At 46.1% G+C, this 15040-nt stretch overlaps 1 protein-coding gene across 1 annotated transcript in view; it reads left to right on the top strand.

Annotated features, from left to right (window-relative positions):
- TRPC7 (transient receptor potential cation channel subfamily C member 7) overlaps window positions 1-15040 on the top strand; it is a 145016-nt gene that overhangs the window by 120897 nt on the left and 9079 nt on the right. The window contains exons 8-10 of the mRNA XM_024125313.1: window positions 8043-8238; window positions 13621-13842; window positions 14484-14564. Of these exons, the coding sequence (XP_023981081.1) occupies window positions 8043-8238; window positions 13621-13842; window positions 14484-14564 (499 nt within the window). The remainder of the gene's footprint in view (window positions 1-8042; window positions 8239-13620; window positions 13843-14483; window positions 14565-15040) is intronic.

The following is a 15040-nucleotide window of genomic DNA, read 5'->3' as shown; positions in this document are numbered from 1 at the left end:
AGGGGATGCCTGAGCTTGGTGCTGGGGTTTCATGATGAGCAGAGGCGTCCGGATTCCTCCCCTCGTGGAACTTGCAGACTGGTTGGGAAGACAGATATTAATCAAACAGTCACAGGGATGAGGGCTCGTTTACAATGGAGCAAACGTGAAGGAAAGGCAGCTCCAAAGGGAGCTGATAGATCCATGAAGAGGCTGCGGACAGGGGATGGAGAAGGAGGCTGCGGAGGTTAGAGTACATGAACCACGGTGACTGCCTGCACGTGGCGGAGGTGTGGGGAGGGGGGGAGAAGGAGGATGTTCTCCAGGTTTTGACATCGGTAAGGCCCTACAAGGATGTGGGGAGGGAATCAAGGAGAGCATGATGGGGAAGAGGGCAAGGTCCCGGTGATTCAGGAAAGATATAGGGGCTTTGACCCTCCGCAGGACCCATACCCAGCAGAGCTGAAGTCAAACACTCAGATCTACCTCCCAGAAGCATGTGTGAAGTTGTCCATATCCTAAGCGACTGCAGGAGCAGTGGGGCCTTAAAGAGAGGGCCCACTCTCAGCACCAAGGGACAAACAGAGACTTGCTGAAGGGGTGAATGGGGCTCTTAAGCTAAAAATGCCACGTTGTGTTTTACAAACAGAAGAGCCTGAGACTTCCCTGGCCCAAGGAAGGGAGAAAAGGGAGATGGTCAGGTAAGCCATACAGACCCAGAAACATCCAGAAGGGAGTGATGAGCCAGAGGGGCCTTCTGACAGCAAAAGGCCACAGCCCCAACAAGGATCCACCTGCAGAGGAGGTCCCACTAGGGCAGCCAAGGCTGGATTATACTGTCTGCCCTCATAAAACTCACTATAACCAATGGCCAGTTAAGAGAAATCAGTACAGCATCATGGGACTGTGGCCTCTGCCATGTGCTTTGTGCTGAGCATGTTGAATGTGTTTGCAGGTGCGAATGTGGAATGGAGTCAGCCTCCTGGGCTTTAATGAGGAGAGATTTTCCCAGGATCCTGGGTCCGTGTTGAAATATGGGCATCCCTGATACAGAAGCATTATCATCATACTTTATCATATTTGAAAGTTATAATCTCACCTTTCATCTTATGAATTCAAGTTAAGCATAAGGGTTTGGGGGAATGAGAGAACTCTTTATGCTCATTTTCATGGGGAGAAACTAGCACAGAGAGGTCTAAGACTTGATGGAGGAAATGGCAGTGGTCAATGCTGGGGCCCAGGTCAGGCTCATACAGGCTGGGCATCTGGAAATGACCTTTATGTGTCAAAAAGATAGTTTGGGTCTAATGTAAATTCTTATCTTCACATAATTCTCCAATAAGTGATAAAAATAGAGATCTTTCCCTGAGCTACTTTAGAATGATTATACCTATTATAGCAGACATTCTACTATCATATATTGTTTATTTATACCCTCTCCTCATGTTTATTCATGACATGAATTTTAAAAGCCTGGTACCTTTGCACTTCTGGAACAGGCTGAAAGCCCACAAAGTTTTGAGGAAAAAGACCTGATGGTACATAGAAAATGTGCTCTTTTGGATGAGGCCTTCACAGCATATAAGTGCCTTATATGAAGTGCCTTATAGCACTTCACAGTGCCTTCACAGGCACTCCCCTCTATCTTATTCTTAAGGGACTCAAGTCCTCTATCTTATTCTCAGACTGAGTGTAGCATCTTAAATGGGGAAATTCTGACCTTTTATTCACTAAAATTCAATTCTAGGATGGGAATAAGGTTTAAACTGTCATTCTTCAAAGTGACAGTGTCAGGAAACTGGACTGTCCAGGGTTCGCTCTAGAATATTAACAGAAAAACAGCTGTTAAGTGGGTCTGAGGCAAGCTAAGACCACATCACCCCGTGCCTCGGTTTCCCAGCTTCAACCATTCATTGACAAAAGATGTTTCCTGAGCCCCCACTGTGAGCCACACATTGTTCTGGGCACTGATGGCAGAGCCATGAGCAAGTCATGACCTTGTGGAGATCACAATGCTCTGTGAATGGGAAAAGAGGGAAAAGAGGCAAAATAATAATGATGATGATGATGATGATGATGATAAACAAATAGACAAATAAGAATATCTTAGGTTAAGTGCTGACAGCTAGGAAGGAAATAAAAGTGTCATGCAAAAGAATAATTAGAGACGGACCTCCTTCAGACATGGTTGGAGAAGGCTGACCTGACCATGTGACAATTAAGTTTAAAGTCAGGGGCACAGCACCCCGAGTGAGGGGCGAGCCAGAGTGAGGTCAGGGGAGCCTTGGCTGGGTGACTAGGTTTGACTGTTAGCCTATGGAAAGCTGCTAAAGGAGAGAGGCAGGATCTGATTCATATTTTTAAAGGATTATTCTGAAAATTGATTGTAGGGTATAAGAGTCTTTCAGGCACTGTTCCAGGCAGTGTTTTATGCACCCCTCACAAACATTCTGTTAACCTATTTAATCCTCATGACAACCCTGTGAAGCAGAGATTATTGTTTTCCCATTCTGCAGCTAGAAAAAAAGAGGCACGGCGAGGCAAAGTTATTTAGCAAAAAGCTCACAGTTAAACCCAGAACCCGTACTCTGCTTTACAACAGCATCACCTCAACACTGGCATCAGGAACAGGGAGTCAAAATATGCAACGGGGACTCATTCATTCAAAGGACAATGAATTTATTTAGCACCTTCAGTGTGCCAGGTTCTGCACTAGGTTTGGGGTTTCAAGGGGGAAGAAAACATAGCTCTGCCCTCAAGGAGCAACCGGGCTATCAGGGGGAGAGTTGGACCCTCAGTATGAATAAATCCGGGCTTTGTGCATCCCAGTTCCTTGGCCCTGATTCTGGGGCCAGACTCTTCTACTTCTGGACCGTCTAAATCACGCCTCATTTAGGGCTCAGGATAAACCAAGAGGTGATTCAGAGGACCATGGCGGGGGTGAGGTCCAGACTTGCTCAGGCATTGGACGCTCTTGCCCTGACTGCCCTCAAGGCTTGCCCAACTGCTCTCAGTCTCCAGGTCTAGGCATTAGAGAAGCACAGCCCCGGTGCGGGGATCTTCCTAGATTCCAAGCACCTTCTAGCAGTTCCCACTGGGATGGCAAGTGAGCATTGTTTCTGCTTCAGCAGAACTCTAGCTCAAGGCCAGCTATTGTCTTCGAACTTGAGAAAACAGCCTTTCAGGAGCTGATTCCTCCTGCTTGAGGACGCTACTTGCAGATCTGGGTAGGTAACCCTGAACTGAACTGTTTGGGGGGTGGGGCAGAGTTCCATGACACTGAGGGGAGGGCCTCATGGCATCCTGAAGCAGCAGCAATTTCCATAACAATTGCCCCAAACCCTCACCTTGTTAATCCATTTGTTCTCTGAGGCCCATACACAACTGCCTCTTCAGACAACCTGTTATTAAAGTCCTGTTATCCAGGCGAGACAGACCTGGTAGAGAACGGATTACCTCGTTCCTGCCTTCTGCATGATAAGTCAGCCCCAACCTTCCCCCCACCACACACACCCCCGCCGGGTAAGAGGAGGGTGAATCAGGGTCTATTCAACATCACTCTCAGGCACTTTTCCCCTTTGACTTCATCAGGAGCAGTTCTTATGCTTGGGTGGCCTATTGATGAAACCTCAGCCCCTTCCACTGCAAGCCAGAAGTCAAACAATCAAAGACAGCACAGGCTGGAGAAATCAGAAAGAGGATTTGCATGAAATCAAGGGTTGGTGATGATCCTTGCAGATAAGAAGGAAAACGGGCCTTGTTCAGAAAAGTCAGTATGCAGCTGAATTGTTAACTCCATTCAGCCCTGTGTGGAGGCACCTGAAGGTTGATGGGGTTGTATGTGTTCCTGGGTAGGGCAAGACAACCGGAGCATCCTTGCCCACAGCCTTATAGCACTGGCTCACACCAGTGGGCTTGCTTTAGACTGGGACCTCCACAGAGACAAACAAGTTCTGTGCCCCCTGCATCCTGCTCTGTATGGTGCCTGGCACATAGTTGGAGTTCAGTGAATGTCTGGCAAATAAACACATGAATAAAAATAATAGGTACCATTTATTAGACTCTTACTATACACTTTAAATGGGTTGCTCCATTTAATCTTCACAGCAACTTAATAATAAGGTACTATTATCCCTTTCATAGATAAGCAAACTGAGGCTCAAGCAGGTTTTGTAACATGCCCAAGCTCACACAGCCGGTACATGATGAGGCTGGGTATGCACCTTTGCTTTCTTACTCCTCCGGCTATCTCTGTGAAGATTCCTGTGACTGACACAATTGGAGGAATCTGTGGCAAACTTGGTAGAGAGCCGGAGTGGGTAGGAGGAGGATATGGAACCAGCAGCCACCATCCCTATCAGTAAAGAACCTCAAATTTAGCCTAGAGACCAGCTATCTGACAATGGGGACTTTTTGCGAGACAAGTGGCTTCATGGTGAATATCATCTACGTCAACCGCAAGATACTTTCTTCTTGAAAGACAGTCCCAGACCTCTGCAGTGACTGGTCTTCTGCACCATGCCCTGTATCCCATAGCTCCTGAAAATTATGGGCGATGACTGGTACATGACTCAGAGAGCATCATTACCTCACAAGACATTGGGGCTCGCTCCAGTGCCCAAGCTCTTGGGATGAGGAATGTACTACTCACTCCTCTCCAAGGCCAGCCTTCTCTCTAAGCATATATTATTATAGGTTTCCAAGGTCAGTGTAACACAACGCAGTGAGGACACGTTTCACTTATTTCCCACTACATATTAAACCAGAAGACACCACTAACCTGACCTATCAAGTTACTTGTGGAGCTCTTGTCACCACAAAAAGCATCAAGTTTTCCTGAAAGTTTTTGTCCTTTTATTTTTCAACAAGGATGCCTGTCATTTCATATTGATTTATAAGAGCTCTTTATGTAAGAAAGACATCATCCATTGTCATATGGGTTGCAAATACAAATCCTTTCCTCAGTCTTTTGCCTTATATTTTTACTTAATATGTTTTCAATATCTACAAGTAAAGTTTTACGTGAGCATATCTTTCAAACTTTCCCTCTGTAGTTTTGAAACGTCTCCCAGGCCAAGATTATAAAACTACTAATATTTTATTCTGGCTTTGACGATGTAATTTTTAAACATTAAATGCTTCAATTCCATTTAGAATTTATTTAGTTAGATGGTTTGAGCTATGGATAAAATAGTGTATTGCTTACCACTTAGCCCAGCTAACTGGACATAAACTCAGCCCATAATGTCCCCTCTGAGAAACAACAACAACAGCAAAAATAGTCTATTCAGTTAGTCCACTAAAAGTTCATGTCACGGGGCGTGAGTACAAATGAAAGTCCCAAGAGACCCCAATAGTAAATCTAGCCATTATGGATGATCCAAGACAATGAACCCAGCTTTTCCTTAAAGGAAGACTTTGTTACTGCAACTCATTTTGCCCCATGATAAGAGGAAGCAAGGGCTATAGACACTCCCTAAAGAACTTAGAAGAGTTTGTTAAAAAGGCATAGTTTGGCTAAGATCTCTTCCTGCCCAGCCTGATGCAGAGGATTATTGCTTTGGAGGGGGGTTACTTCCACTCAGACAATCCCAGTGAGTCTGGGCCACTTGTAATTAGATTCTCCTGGAGGTCATGACCAAATTCAAGTCCAGAGGTGAATCCTGAAGCTATAGAATAGAAATGAAACGGGTGTGAAGATTGTCTGACACCCAGACAACAAACTGAACAGATCAGCATTCCAAGCCTTGGGGGTGGAGGTGGGGTGTTAGAGGAGGGGCAAAGGCATAGGTTTAGGGATCTGTAAATATTCTTCTTTTACTGGAACACATACTGCTTAGTGGGCTGGCTCTGTCCCCTCCAGATTATTAACACAGAATGCCTAAGGGAAGGCACCAGGGATAAATCACAGCTTAGTAACAAAATTCATAGCAAGAAGCAAATGAGAACAAAACGCATGCCGAATATAGGCCATTTTCCCTAATCAAAATGCAGAAGGTTTTCCCTGGATGTGTTCTAGAATTGCTTAGAATTGCTTGCTTCATTTATGTCAGCCAAAGGTTTGTGGGGTTTTCCAAGTTAAGAAAGGGAAAATGAATTTCTGTTAAATGTCCCTCAGTTGGATGTATCATCCACTTAAGTTGTTCCTGGTAAGTACATTATCCTGCACCAGTACCTGTCTGCCCGGCCCCTCCCTTGGACAGCGTGTCCTCTAGTTTTCACCTGACCCTGCTAGGAATGGACCAAGTGTCAGAGAAATCATGTCCTGACATCTCCTTTCAGTTTTGATTTGGAGCTCATTCAGTGATTTTAGATTCTCTCTGCCACTGTTCCCTTCCACTAGGGTGATAAATGAAAGATTGCTTCTTAATGGAAGGCAATACCTGCAGTGAATCATGCCCACACATTGAATGGCATCTTTTGCACACAAAATGGATGCTGCATCTCAAGTGAGGAAACAGTTTTCCCCCTTTCTCAGAATAGCATCAGGAGCTGGAGCTCTAAAGTAACAGCTCGATACCCAGCAGTCTTTATTTCTAAACCCCTAACTAAATTCCTTCTTACTAAAACTAAGATAAATTAAATATTCCAAACTCACAGATTTAAAAGAAAACAAAAACAAATAATGACAACAAAAACTCAGTTCAGTGTTCAGACTCTGACATGCACAGGGAATGAGCAAACAGCTGGCTAGACACACACATACACACACACACACACACACACACACACACACACACACACACACACACGTACCCTCTCTCACACAGGAGAGCTGAAAATTCATGCAAGTCAGTGTTGGACTTTTAGCCAAAGTGACAAGTACTAGTATTTTTGTACATCTTGTCAAATAAATACCAATCCTTAAAAAACACTGATTTTTTTTTCCCCAAGATCTAGCTAATCCTGGCCATTTGTGGGTAAGTGCTAAAATTTGAAATGTTAAAGAGAAAAAAGAAAGTGCTTTCTCATAATAGGACCCAAACTCTGGATGCAAACTAAAAGACCTGCACTTAACCATTCAGATATTATCACACACAGGCATGTTCTAAACCACCCAACCCAAATCCAGCTTTCTAATTGAATTCTGTCTCACAAACCTGATATAGGGTCAGAGCCACAAAGTATAGATTGTGAAATGTGCTTGGACCTTACTCTTAAAACCAGTGTATTTGGTAACTTGATAATCTCAAGTGTCAAAGAGCAGTGTCCTAAAAGCCAGCTCTTCCCTGAGCAGCCCTTACAGTACATGCAGTGTCTACCTTGAGTGAGCTGCAGGGTGAGGTTTGGGCAGTTACCTGGTGAATTTGATCAACATGGACACATCAGACTCATCACTCTCATTCCTGAAAATTCATCCCCAGTTTAGAGCACCCGATATATGTGGCTGGCCTCACTACCCAGAGCCAGGATGTGGTAAGGCATAGTGGTTAGAAGGACCTGCTTTTGAAAACCTCTGACATGCCTTGATTTGCACCCACTTGCCAGCTGAGTGCTCCTGGGAAAGGCACGGAAGGCTCTGAGCGTCAGTACTTCCATCTGTCAAAGGGAGGGAATAAGCCAGCCCACCACAGAGGTGGTCACGGGGCTTAAGCGTGCTGCCCTGTGTCAAATGCCCAGCCAGCCCCAGTCGTCAATGATGCTGGCTCCATTAGCGAACACCATCCTCTTCCCTCTCCTGTGGGGATGGGTAGTCTGAGAAGAGACACTCAAGAGACTATTGAAGGAAGAGTGTGCTTTCTGAAGCTAATAACCTACAAGGACAAACATTTGCCCTGGTGGTTAATTTTAAATGTTTAAGTAATTGCAACAAGATAAAAACTGATGCTGCAGGCAAGAGTCCCAATAAAAGGGTTGAATGGAAAAGAAAGAGTCTACCCTTTACCATGTTCTTTCAAAGTCTTCTTAGAAACCTGAATATCTCATGACTTCAGAGTACAGATACCAGCTAGAAGCCCCAGCCCTACTCCAGGGTAACCACTGATGTCTGGGTAGTGGCAACTCTCCTGTGAGAAGTGTCAGCAGATGCAAACCACCTGAGAGGACTGTCTGTTTCCTTGTAGGGTTGAAGAAAGCTTCAAAACCTTATTTTGGTCCATCTTTGGCTTGTCTGAAGTGATCTCGGTGGTGCTGAAATATGACCACAAATTCATCGAGAACATTGGCTATGTTCTCTACGGTGTTTATAACGTCACCATGGTGGTCGTGCTGCTCAACATGCTAATAGCCATGATCAACAACTCGTATCAGGAAATTGAGGTAAGACCGGTTAATTGAAAATGCTCTCTCTCCCTGGGTTTAATTTGCATCGCTGTTTTCAGCAATGAGGGTAATGACGTCAGAAGCTCGTGCGTTATTAAATGTGAAGCCAGAACAGCAAACAACAGACATTTTCCTTGGATCGCTCCAAGAAGCACTTCCAGTCAACCTGCCATGACACACGGCAGGCACCATGCATGCAATGGCCCAATGAGGGCAGAAAGAAACAGGGTCACGAATCTTTTCCTCTTTTACATGTGTCCCCTCAGGACAGCATGCAGGTGACCCACGGCAAATGGGAATGACTGTTTCTTTCACCCTACATTCACTTCTGCCTCTCCCGAGTTATTTATTAAGTACCTACTGTATGCCAAGCCTGGGCTAGGCACTGGTGATACAGAGATGACCGAGACACGATCTCTGCCCTTGAAGAGATTCTCACTCAGTCCAGTGAGAGAAAACAGATACATCAATCAACAAATTATGGTGCAATGGGGCCAGCGCACCCAGAGAAGTCCTAGAAGGTGTAGGAGGTGCAGAACAGAGAGAGTGTGTGATGATGGGGGCGCCGAAGCTTGCAGAGGTGATACTTGAAGGCCGTTCAAAGACTGATTTTGCTAGACAGACAAAGGAGTCAAGACAGTATATCAGGAGGCAATTTATCAAAATCTAAAATGCACAAACCGTGAACTATTGATTGCAGCCTTGTTTGGAACAGAAAGAAATGAAAAACAAACTAAATGAGCATTACTAGGAATCTAGTTAAATAGATTATGATGGATCTGAACAGTGGGAAACTGTGCAGCTTTTAAAAAGGATGAGGACTTTCTCTATATTCTGATGTGGAAAGACCTCCAATTATAATGGTAAGTAGAGAAAAGGCAAGTTGCAGAACAATGTATATATTGTACTCTATGTAGAGAGGAAGAAAAAGGAACACGTATTCCTTTTTGATCGTATAATCATTTGAAAAAGAAAAATAACCTGAAAGGGTGCACAAGAAGAGCACAGCAAGGGGCGCCTGTTGAGAGGTAGGGGTTAGAGGTCATGGTGGGTGTACAGGCTTTCTCTTTATATGCTCTTATGCTTAGAAATCATGTCATTGTGCTACCTATTAAAAGTCAAATAAATAAATGCAACATTAAAACAAAATAAAATGCACTGACCCTTTGACTCAGCAAATCCATGCAGAAATATGATTTTACATAGATGTTCATTAAAAGAAAAACTTGGAAATACCCCATCAACATAGGAATATTTGAATAAACTGATATAGCACAGACTTTAAAATACTGTTTATAAACAATGAGAAAAGACTTTTTTGTGCTGACAGAGCAAATCTCTATGATATTGTTAAGTGAAAAAATGCAAGCTGTAGAAAAATATCCATAGGCAAATCTCACGTACGTAATAATACAAATGTGCAGATACAGAAAGCAAAGGTAGAAAAAGGGTATCCTCTGGGGAAGGGAGTGAAACAAAAAAGGAGATTTGAAAGGACTTTCACGTTTGCTTGGTATACCTCTGTACTTAAGTCTTTTATAAGAAACAATTACCTGTGTATAGAAAAAAATTAAGACTTCCATGGATTTGTTTGGCTAGGGCTCCCACAACAAAATATCACAGACTGGGTGGCTTAAATAACAAAAAGTTATTTTCTCACAGTTCTGGAGCCTAGAAGTCCAAGATCAAGGTACTGGCAGGACTGGTTTCTTCTGAGGCCTCTCTCCTTGGCTTGCCGATGACTGCCTTCTTGCTGTGTCCTCACAGGGCCTTTCCTCTGTGTATCTCTTCCTCTCCTTATGATGACACCAGTCATATTGGATTAGGGCCCCACCCTTACAGCCTCATTTAACCTTAATTACCTCTTTAAAGGCCCTCTCTCCAAATATAATCACACTCTAAGATACTTGTGGTCAGGGCTTCAACATATGAATTTTAGGGGAAAGGTTTGGTCCATAAAATCCCTCCAAAAAAGAGTATTCTAAACCATAGGAACAGCATGTGCCAAGGCAGGGAGGGATAAAACAATGTGGTATACTCAGCACTGCGCTGCAAGAGTGTAGACTGAGCAAGAAAAAGAGGTAAGAGGAGAGAGGAAGAGGTGAGCCAGTGTGAAGCCTTAGTCTTAGCCCCCAGCCTCACCACCCTGCCACCCCGCCACCTACAGGAAAACACAACACTGTGTCAGCAGACAAACAACATACATATATATATATTTAAGTGTTTTACAGACTTAGTCACCTATGTGGATAATGAGCTGTTGCTAACTAACCCTCCCTGCCCTCCTGGGCCTCAGCTTCCCCACGTGTAAGAGAAACCAGATGGTCCCTGGAACACATGGGTCTCTGGAGCACTCGCCGCAGGTGTTCTGCCCCATCCTATCGAGCACATTGTGCATTGGTCCAAACGAACATAACGTGGGAAGTCACGTGATTAGCATGAGTGATGCCCACTAGTTTGGGGCAGGAGTGAGCAAGCCCACGGCTTATGACGTCAAGTTATCCACCACAGGGCGGTGCCAGGAGACAGAGAGAGCCCACTGCAGCCCACTGGGCGCTGGGCTTCTCCTTGTGTGGTGAGAGCAAAAGTCCCCGCCGTCTTATTGGTGATTTGTGTACAAGGACCCTGAGATCGGCTGCCGGGACGTGCCTAGTGTTCATGGTCACGATGAACCTTAATGAAGTACGTATTTGTAAGTTCTTACAGGAGAACACTTATTTATTCAACAGATCTTGAGCACCTACGTCCGAATCCATGGACCTGCCTGCTTCTGAGCCTGCCACGCCCCGCCCCCCCCATTGCCCTCCTGTAGGCAGACAGGCCTTCTCCCCCTGAGCAGCCCCAGCCATGCACCCTGGCCCCCGACCCTCTCCCCTCCTCGGGATCAGCCACTGCACATTAGCCCTCCCCACCTACATCCTCACCCTCTCCCCCTCTCTAGCTAATCCTGCCTATCAGCATTTAAATGCAACGCTTGATCTTTTTTTAAAAATAAATTTATTTATTTATTTATTTATTTTTGGCTGCGTTGGGTCTTCGTTGCTGCTCATGGGCTTTCTCTAGTTGCGGCGAGCGGGGCCTACTCTGTTCCAGTGCTCAGGCTTCTCATTGCAGTGGCTTCTCTTGTTGCGGAGCGTGGGCTCTAGGCACGCGGGCTTCAGTAGTTGTGGCACGGGGGCTCAGTAGTTGTGGCTCACGGGCCCTAGAGCACAGGCTCAGTAGTTGTGGCGCACGGGCTTCATTGCTCCATGGCATGTGGGATCTTCCCAGGCCAGGGCTCAAACCAGTGTCCCCTGCGTTGGCAGGTGGATTCTTGACCACTGCCCCACCAGGGAAGTCCCATCTCTTGATCTTAAAAAAAAAAAAGTAACTACAAACAATGCTCCCTCCATTTCACTTTCCAGCTCTGAACCTCTGTCTCCTGCTCTTTACTGCCTACGAAGAGTTGTTTACACTTCTCACTGCCTCTCCACTAATTAACTGCTACTCTTCTCCACTCCAGCCCACCCACACTTGACCTGGTTGAGAACTACTCACCCCTTGGATCTCAGCTCAAATGCTAGCCCTCGGGGCAGCCTTCCCTGACCCCCAAGGGCAGGACCCCCAGCACCCAGCGCCTCCCCCAGCTCTTAGCCCAGCTCTAGATACAAAGAGCTGATGAGTTAACATACTCGTGTCATTGGCCAGGCTGTGTGTCCCAGGAGGGCAGGATTGCCATCCCCAGTACCTACCTAGCACAGGCCAGGCACACAGTAGGTGAGCACTAGGTGGGCACATAGTAGGAGGTTTGCTGAGTGACTGAAGGTTGAACATCAGGCAATGTATTAAGCTATGGCGATACAAATAATACTTACTGAGGGTTTACTAAGTATCTGACATTGTTTTTCCTGCATTAACTTCTTTAACTCCCACAAGAGCCTATGAGGTAGGTATTATCATCCTCATTTTACAGATGAGGAAACTGAGGCCCAGAGCAGCTAAGTCACCTGCCATGGTTACACAGCTAGTAAGAAACAGAGGCAGGGTTTGAACCCAGCCAGGCTTCGGAGCCTGTGCTCTCTCCACTGCATCAACCTTCCTCTCAGGTCAGCAGTCCCTCCCACACCTCTCTGCTATACAGCCGAGACCAGGAATGACCCCTGCCCTCAAAAAGCTTCCAGTCTAAACGACCAGTATAGCATGTCCCCATAGAGCAGGCCAGGTGCTGATGGGGTCTCAGTAAAAGCAAGCCTGCTGGTAATGACCTTATACTCTCCTGGCACATCCCAGCAGCCTCATGTGGGCCCCTGTTGGGCTCACAGCCCCTTGAAGTGTACCTCGGGCCTGTGGGGAGAAAAGCCCACTGCTCACAGAGCACATATTCAGTGCCGACCTCAGGGCTACGGGAAGCAGGCTATCACCATGAGCAGAGGAGCAAACCCAAGACCACTGTCTACATCACACAGCTAGTAAAGGTCTAGCTGATTCCAAACCCCACGCCTCCTTCCTGGCCTCAGACTGCCCTCCTAGGACAGGGGCCCAAGGAGCCTCCCTACAGAAAACACACAACTGCTACCTCTCAGGGGGGCCCACTCAGCATTTCTGGCATTGCCACCAACTCAGAAGTAACAGATCTGGGCTTTAAATCTACCACCACCACCACCAGGGAAGAGGGCATGGCCAGACTACCTCCTGCCAGCTCATCAGGTTTGCTCCCCTTGAATTGCATACACTAAACCTCTTAACATCATTTGGCAGCACTCTGACCAATGAGAAATACACTTTCTTTTTTTTTTTTTTTTTTTTTTTTGTGGTACACGGGCCCCTCACTGCTGTGGCCTCTCCCGTTGCGGAGCACAGGCTCCGGACGCGCAGGCTCAGCGGCCATGGCTCACGGGCCCAGCCGCTCCGCGGCATGTGGGATCCTCCCAGACCGGGGCGCGAACCCGGTTCCCCTGCATCGGCAGGCGGACGCGCAACCACTGCGCCACCAGGGAAGCCCCAAGAAATACACTTTCTAATAGGAAACACATGATGGTGTCTGATATGGTAGCCACGAACCACAAGTACTGAGCACTCGAAATGTGGCCAGTCCAAATTGAGATGTGCTATGAGTGTAGAACACATGCCAATTTCGAGGACTCGGTATGCCAAGAAAATCTGAGCTATCTCATAAATCATTTTTATAATGATTACATGTTGAAATGATAACATTTTGGATCTATCAGATTAAATAAAAAACATCACTGATATTAATTTCACTTGTTTCATTTTACTTTTTATAATGTGGCTCTTAGAAAATTTAAATGCCCTTGTGTGGTTCTCCTTTGCGGCTGACGTTATGTGTCTGTTGGATAGCACTGCCTCTGATGGTGTGCTGTTATTTTCCTTGCCTCACAGGAGGATGCAGATGTGGAGTGGAAGTTTGCCCGAGCAAAGCTCTGGCTGTCTTATTTTGATGAAGGAAGAACTCTACCTGCTCCTTTTAATCTAGTGCCAAGTCCTAAATCATTTTATTATCTCATAATGAGAATCAAGATGTGCCTCATAAAACTCTGCAAATCTAAGGCCAAAAGCTGTGAAAATGACCTTGAAATGGGCATGCTGAATTCTAAATTCAGGGTAGGTAGCGTGGGACTTATGGGGCTAGAGAGGCAGCAGCAGGGGGAGGGGGAGCTGTGTGTGTTTGATTCAGATGGTGCCCCTGATACAAGGGAAGTCAGGAGCCCGGAGGGACCCCGTGCTTATCAGAATCAGCCAGCACATCAGCAAAGCTGCAGTACCAGCAGGGCCAGCCGGCCGGCAGTAGTGACCGTCCTCCTGCGGGCTGAGCCGGGACCCCACTGAGGGACTCCTTAGTGGACTCGGAAGCAGATTAGCTCTTCCCAGAAAGTATCTGGATTATGATGTCTGGGAAGAAAGGTTCCCTGCCCATTATCTCTCCCTCCTGGAGATTCTCAATTATTAGCATATTAAAATCTCTGGGGAGTCTTGGAGGAAGGACACCCACATCACTTTAACTGAGTGCTTTCCAAACAAAGCTGACCAAACAATAACTTTAACCCACTGACATCCTACAGAACTAGAGGCCCCAGGAACATGTTCTAGAAAGCCAAGCAGCAGTGGGTATGGTGACCTCCTGGGTCCTCATTTTAGAGACAGCCCCGTATGCAGGTCCTGTTCGAGTCCTAGCATGGATGTATGTACAATCATGTATCATGTATTATGTATTATATATTATGTATTTTCTATTTTTTTCCCAGAAGACTCGCTACCAGGCTGGCATGAGGAATTCTGAAAACCTGACAGCAAATAACACTTACAGCAAGCCCACCAGATATCAGGTAACCACCCCTTTCCCAGGTATGGGCGGAAGTGGACTCCGTTAAGACTCCGATTTAGTCACATGGCTGTGTCACTCCCCCCAGAACACAGCTTCATTCCTTCCTTCATTCGACCAATATTTATTGAGTGCCTACTGTATGCCAGGCACCATGCTGCTTCCTGGGGATACAGACATGGTTCCGATCTTACCGGTACTTCCAGTCCATAGAGGGAGAGACGCAATGAGCAAGTAAACACACAAATAAATATGTAACTTCAAATTGATAAAAGTGCCAAGAAGAAAACAATCAGATGTTAAAATGGAGAAAAATAGGGAGCCCCTGCTTAGATATGGCTGTCAGAGGATGTATCTTCAAGGAGAGGGCAGTTAGCTAAAACCTCAGAGATGAGAAGGAGGCAGCCACGTGGGGCCTTTCAGGCAGAGGAAGAGCATCAGCAAAAGCCAGAGGGGAGAAGCTTGGTGGGTCCAGAACAG

This window comes from Physeter macrocephalus, chromosome 8 (genome assembly GCF_002837175.3).
Source record: "Physeter macrocephalus isolate SW-GA chromosome 8, ASM283717v5, whole genome shotgun sequence".
Taxonomy (NCBI): domain Eukaryota; kingdom Metazoa; phylum Chordata; class Mammalia; order Artiodactyla; family Physeteridae; genus Physeter; species Physeter macrocephalus.
The sequence above is the reverse complement of the archived record's forward strand: the minus strand, read 5'-3'. Positions and strand labels throughout refer to the sequence as shown.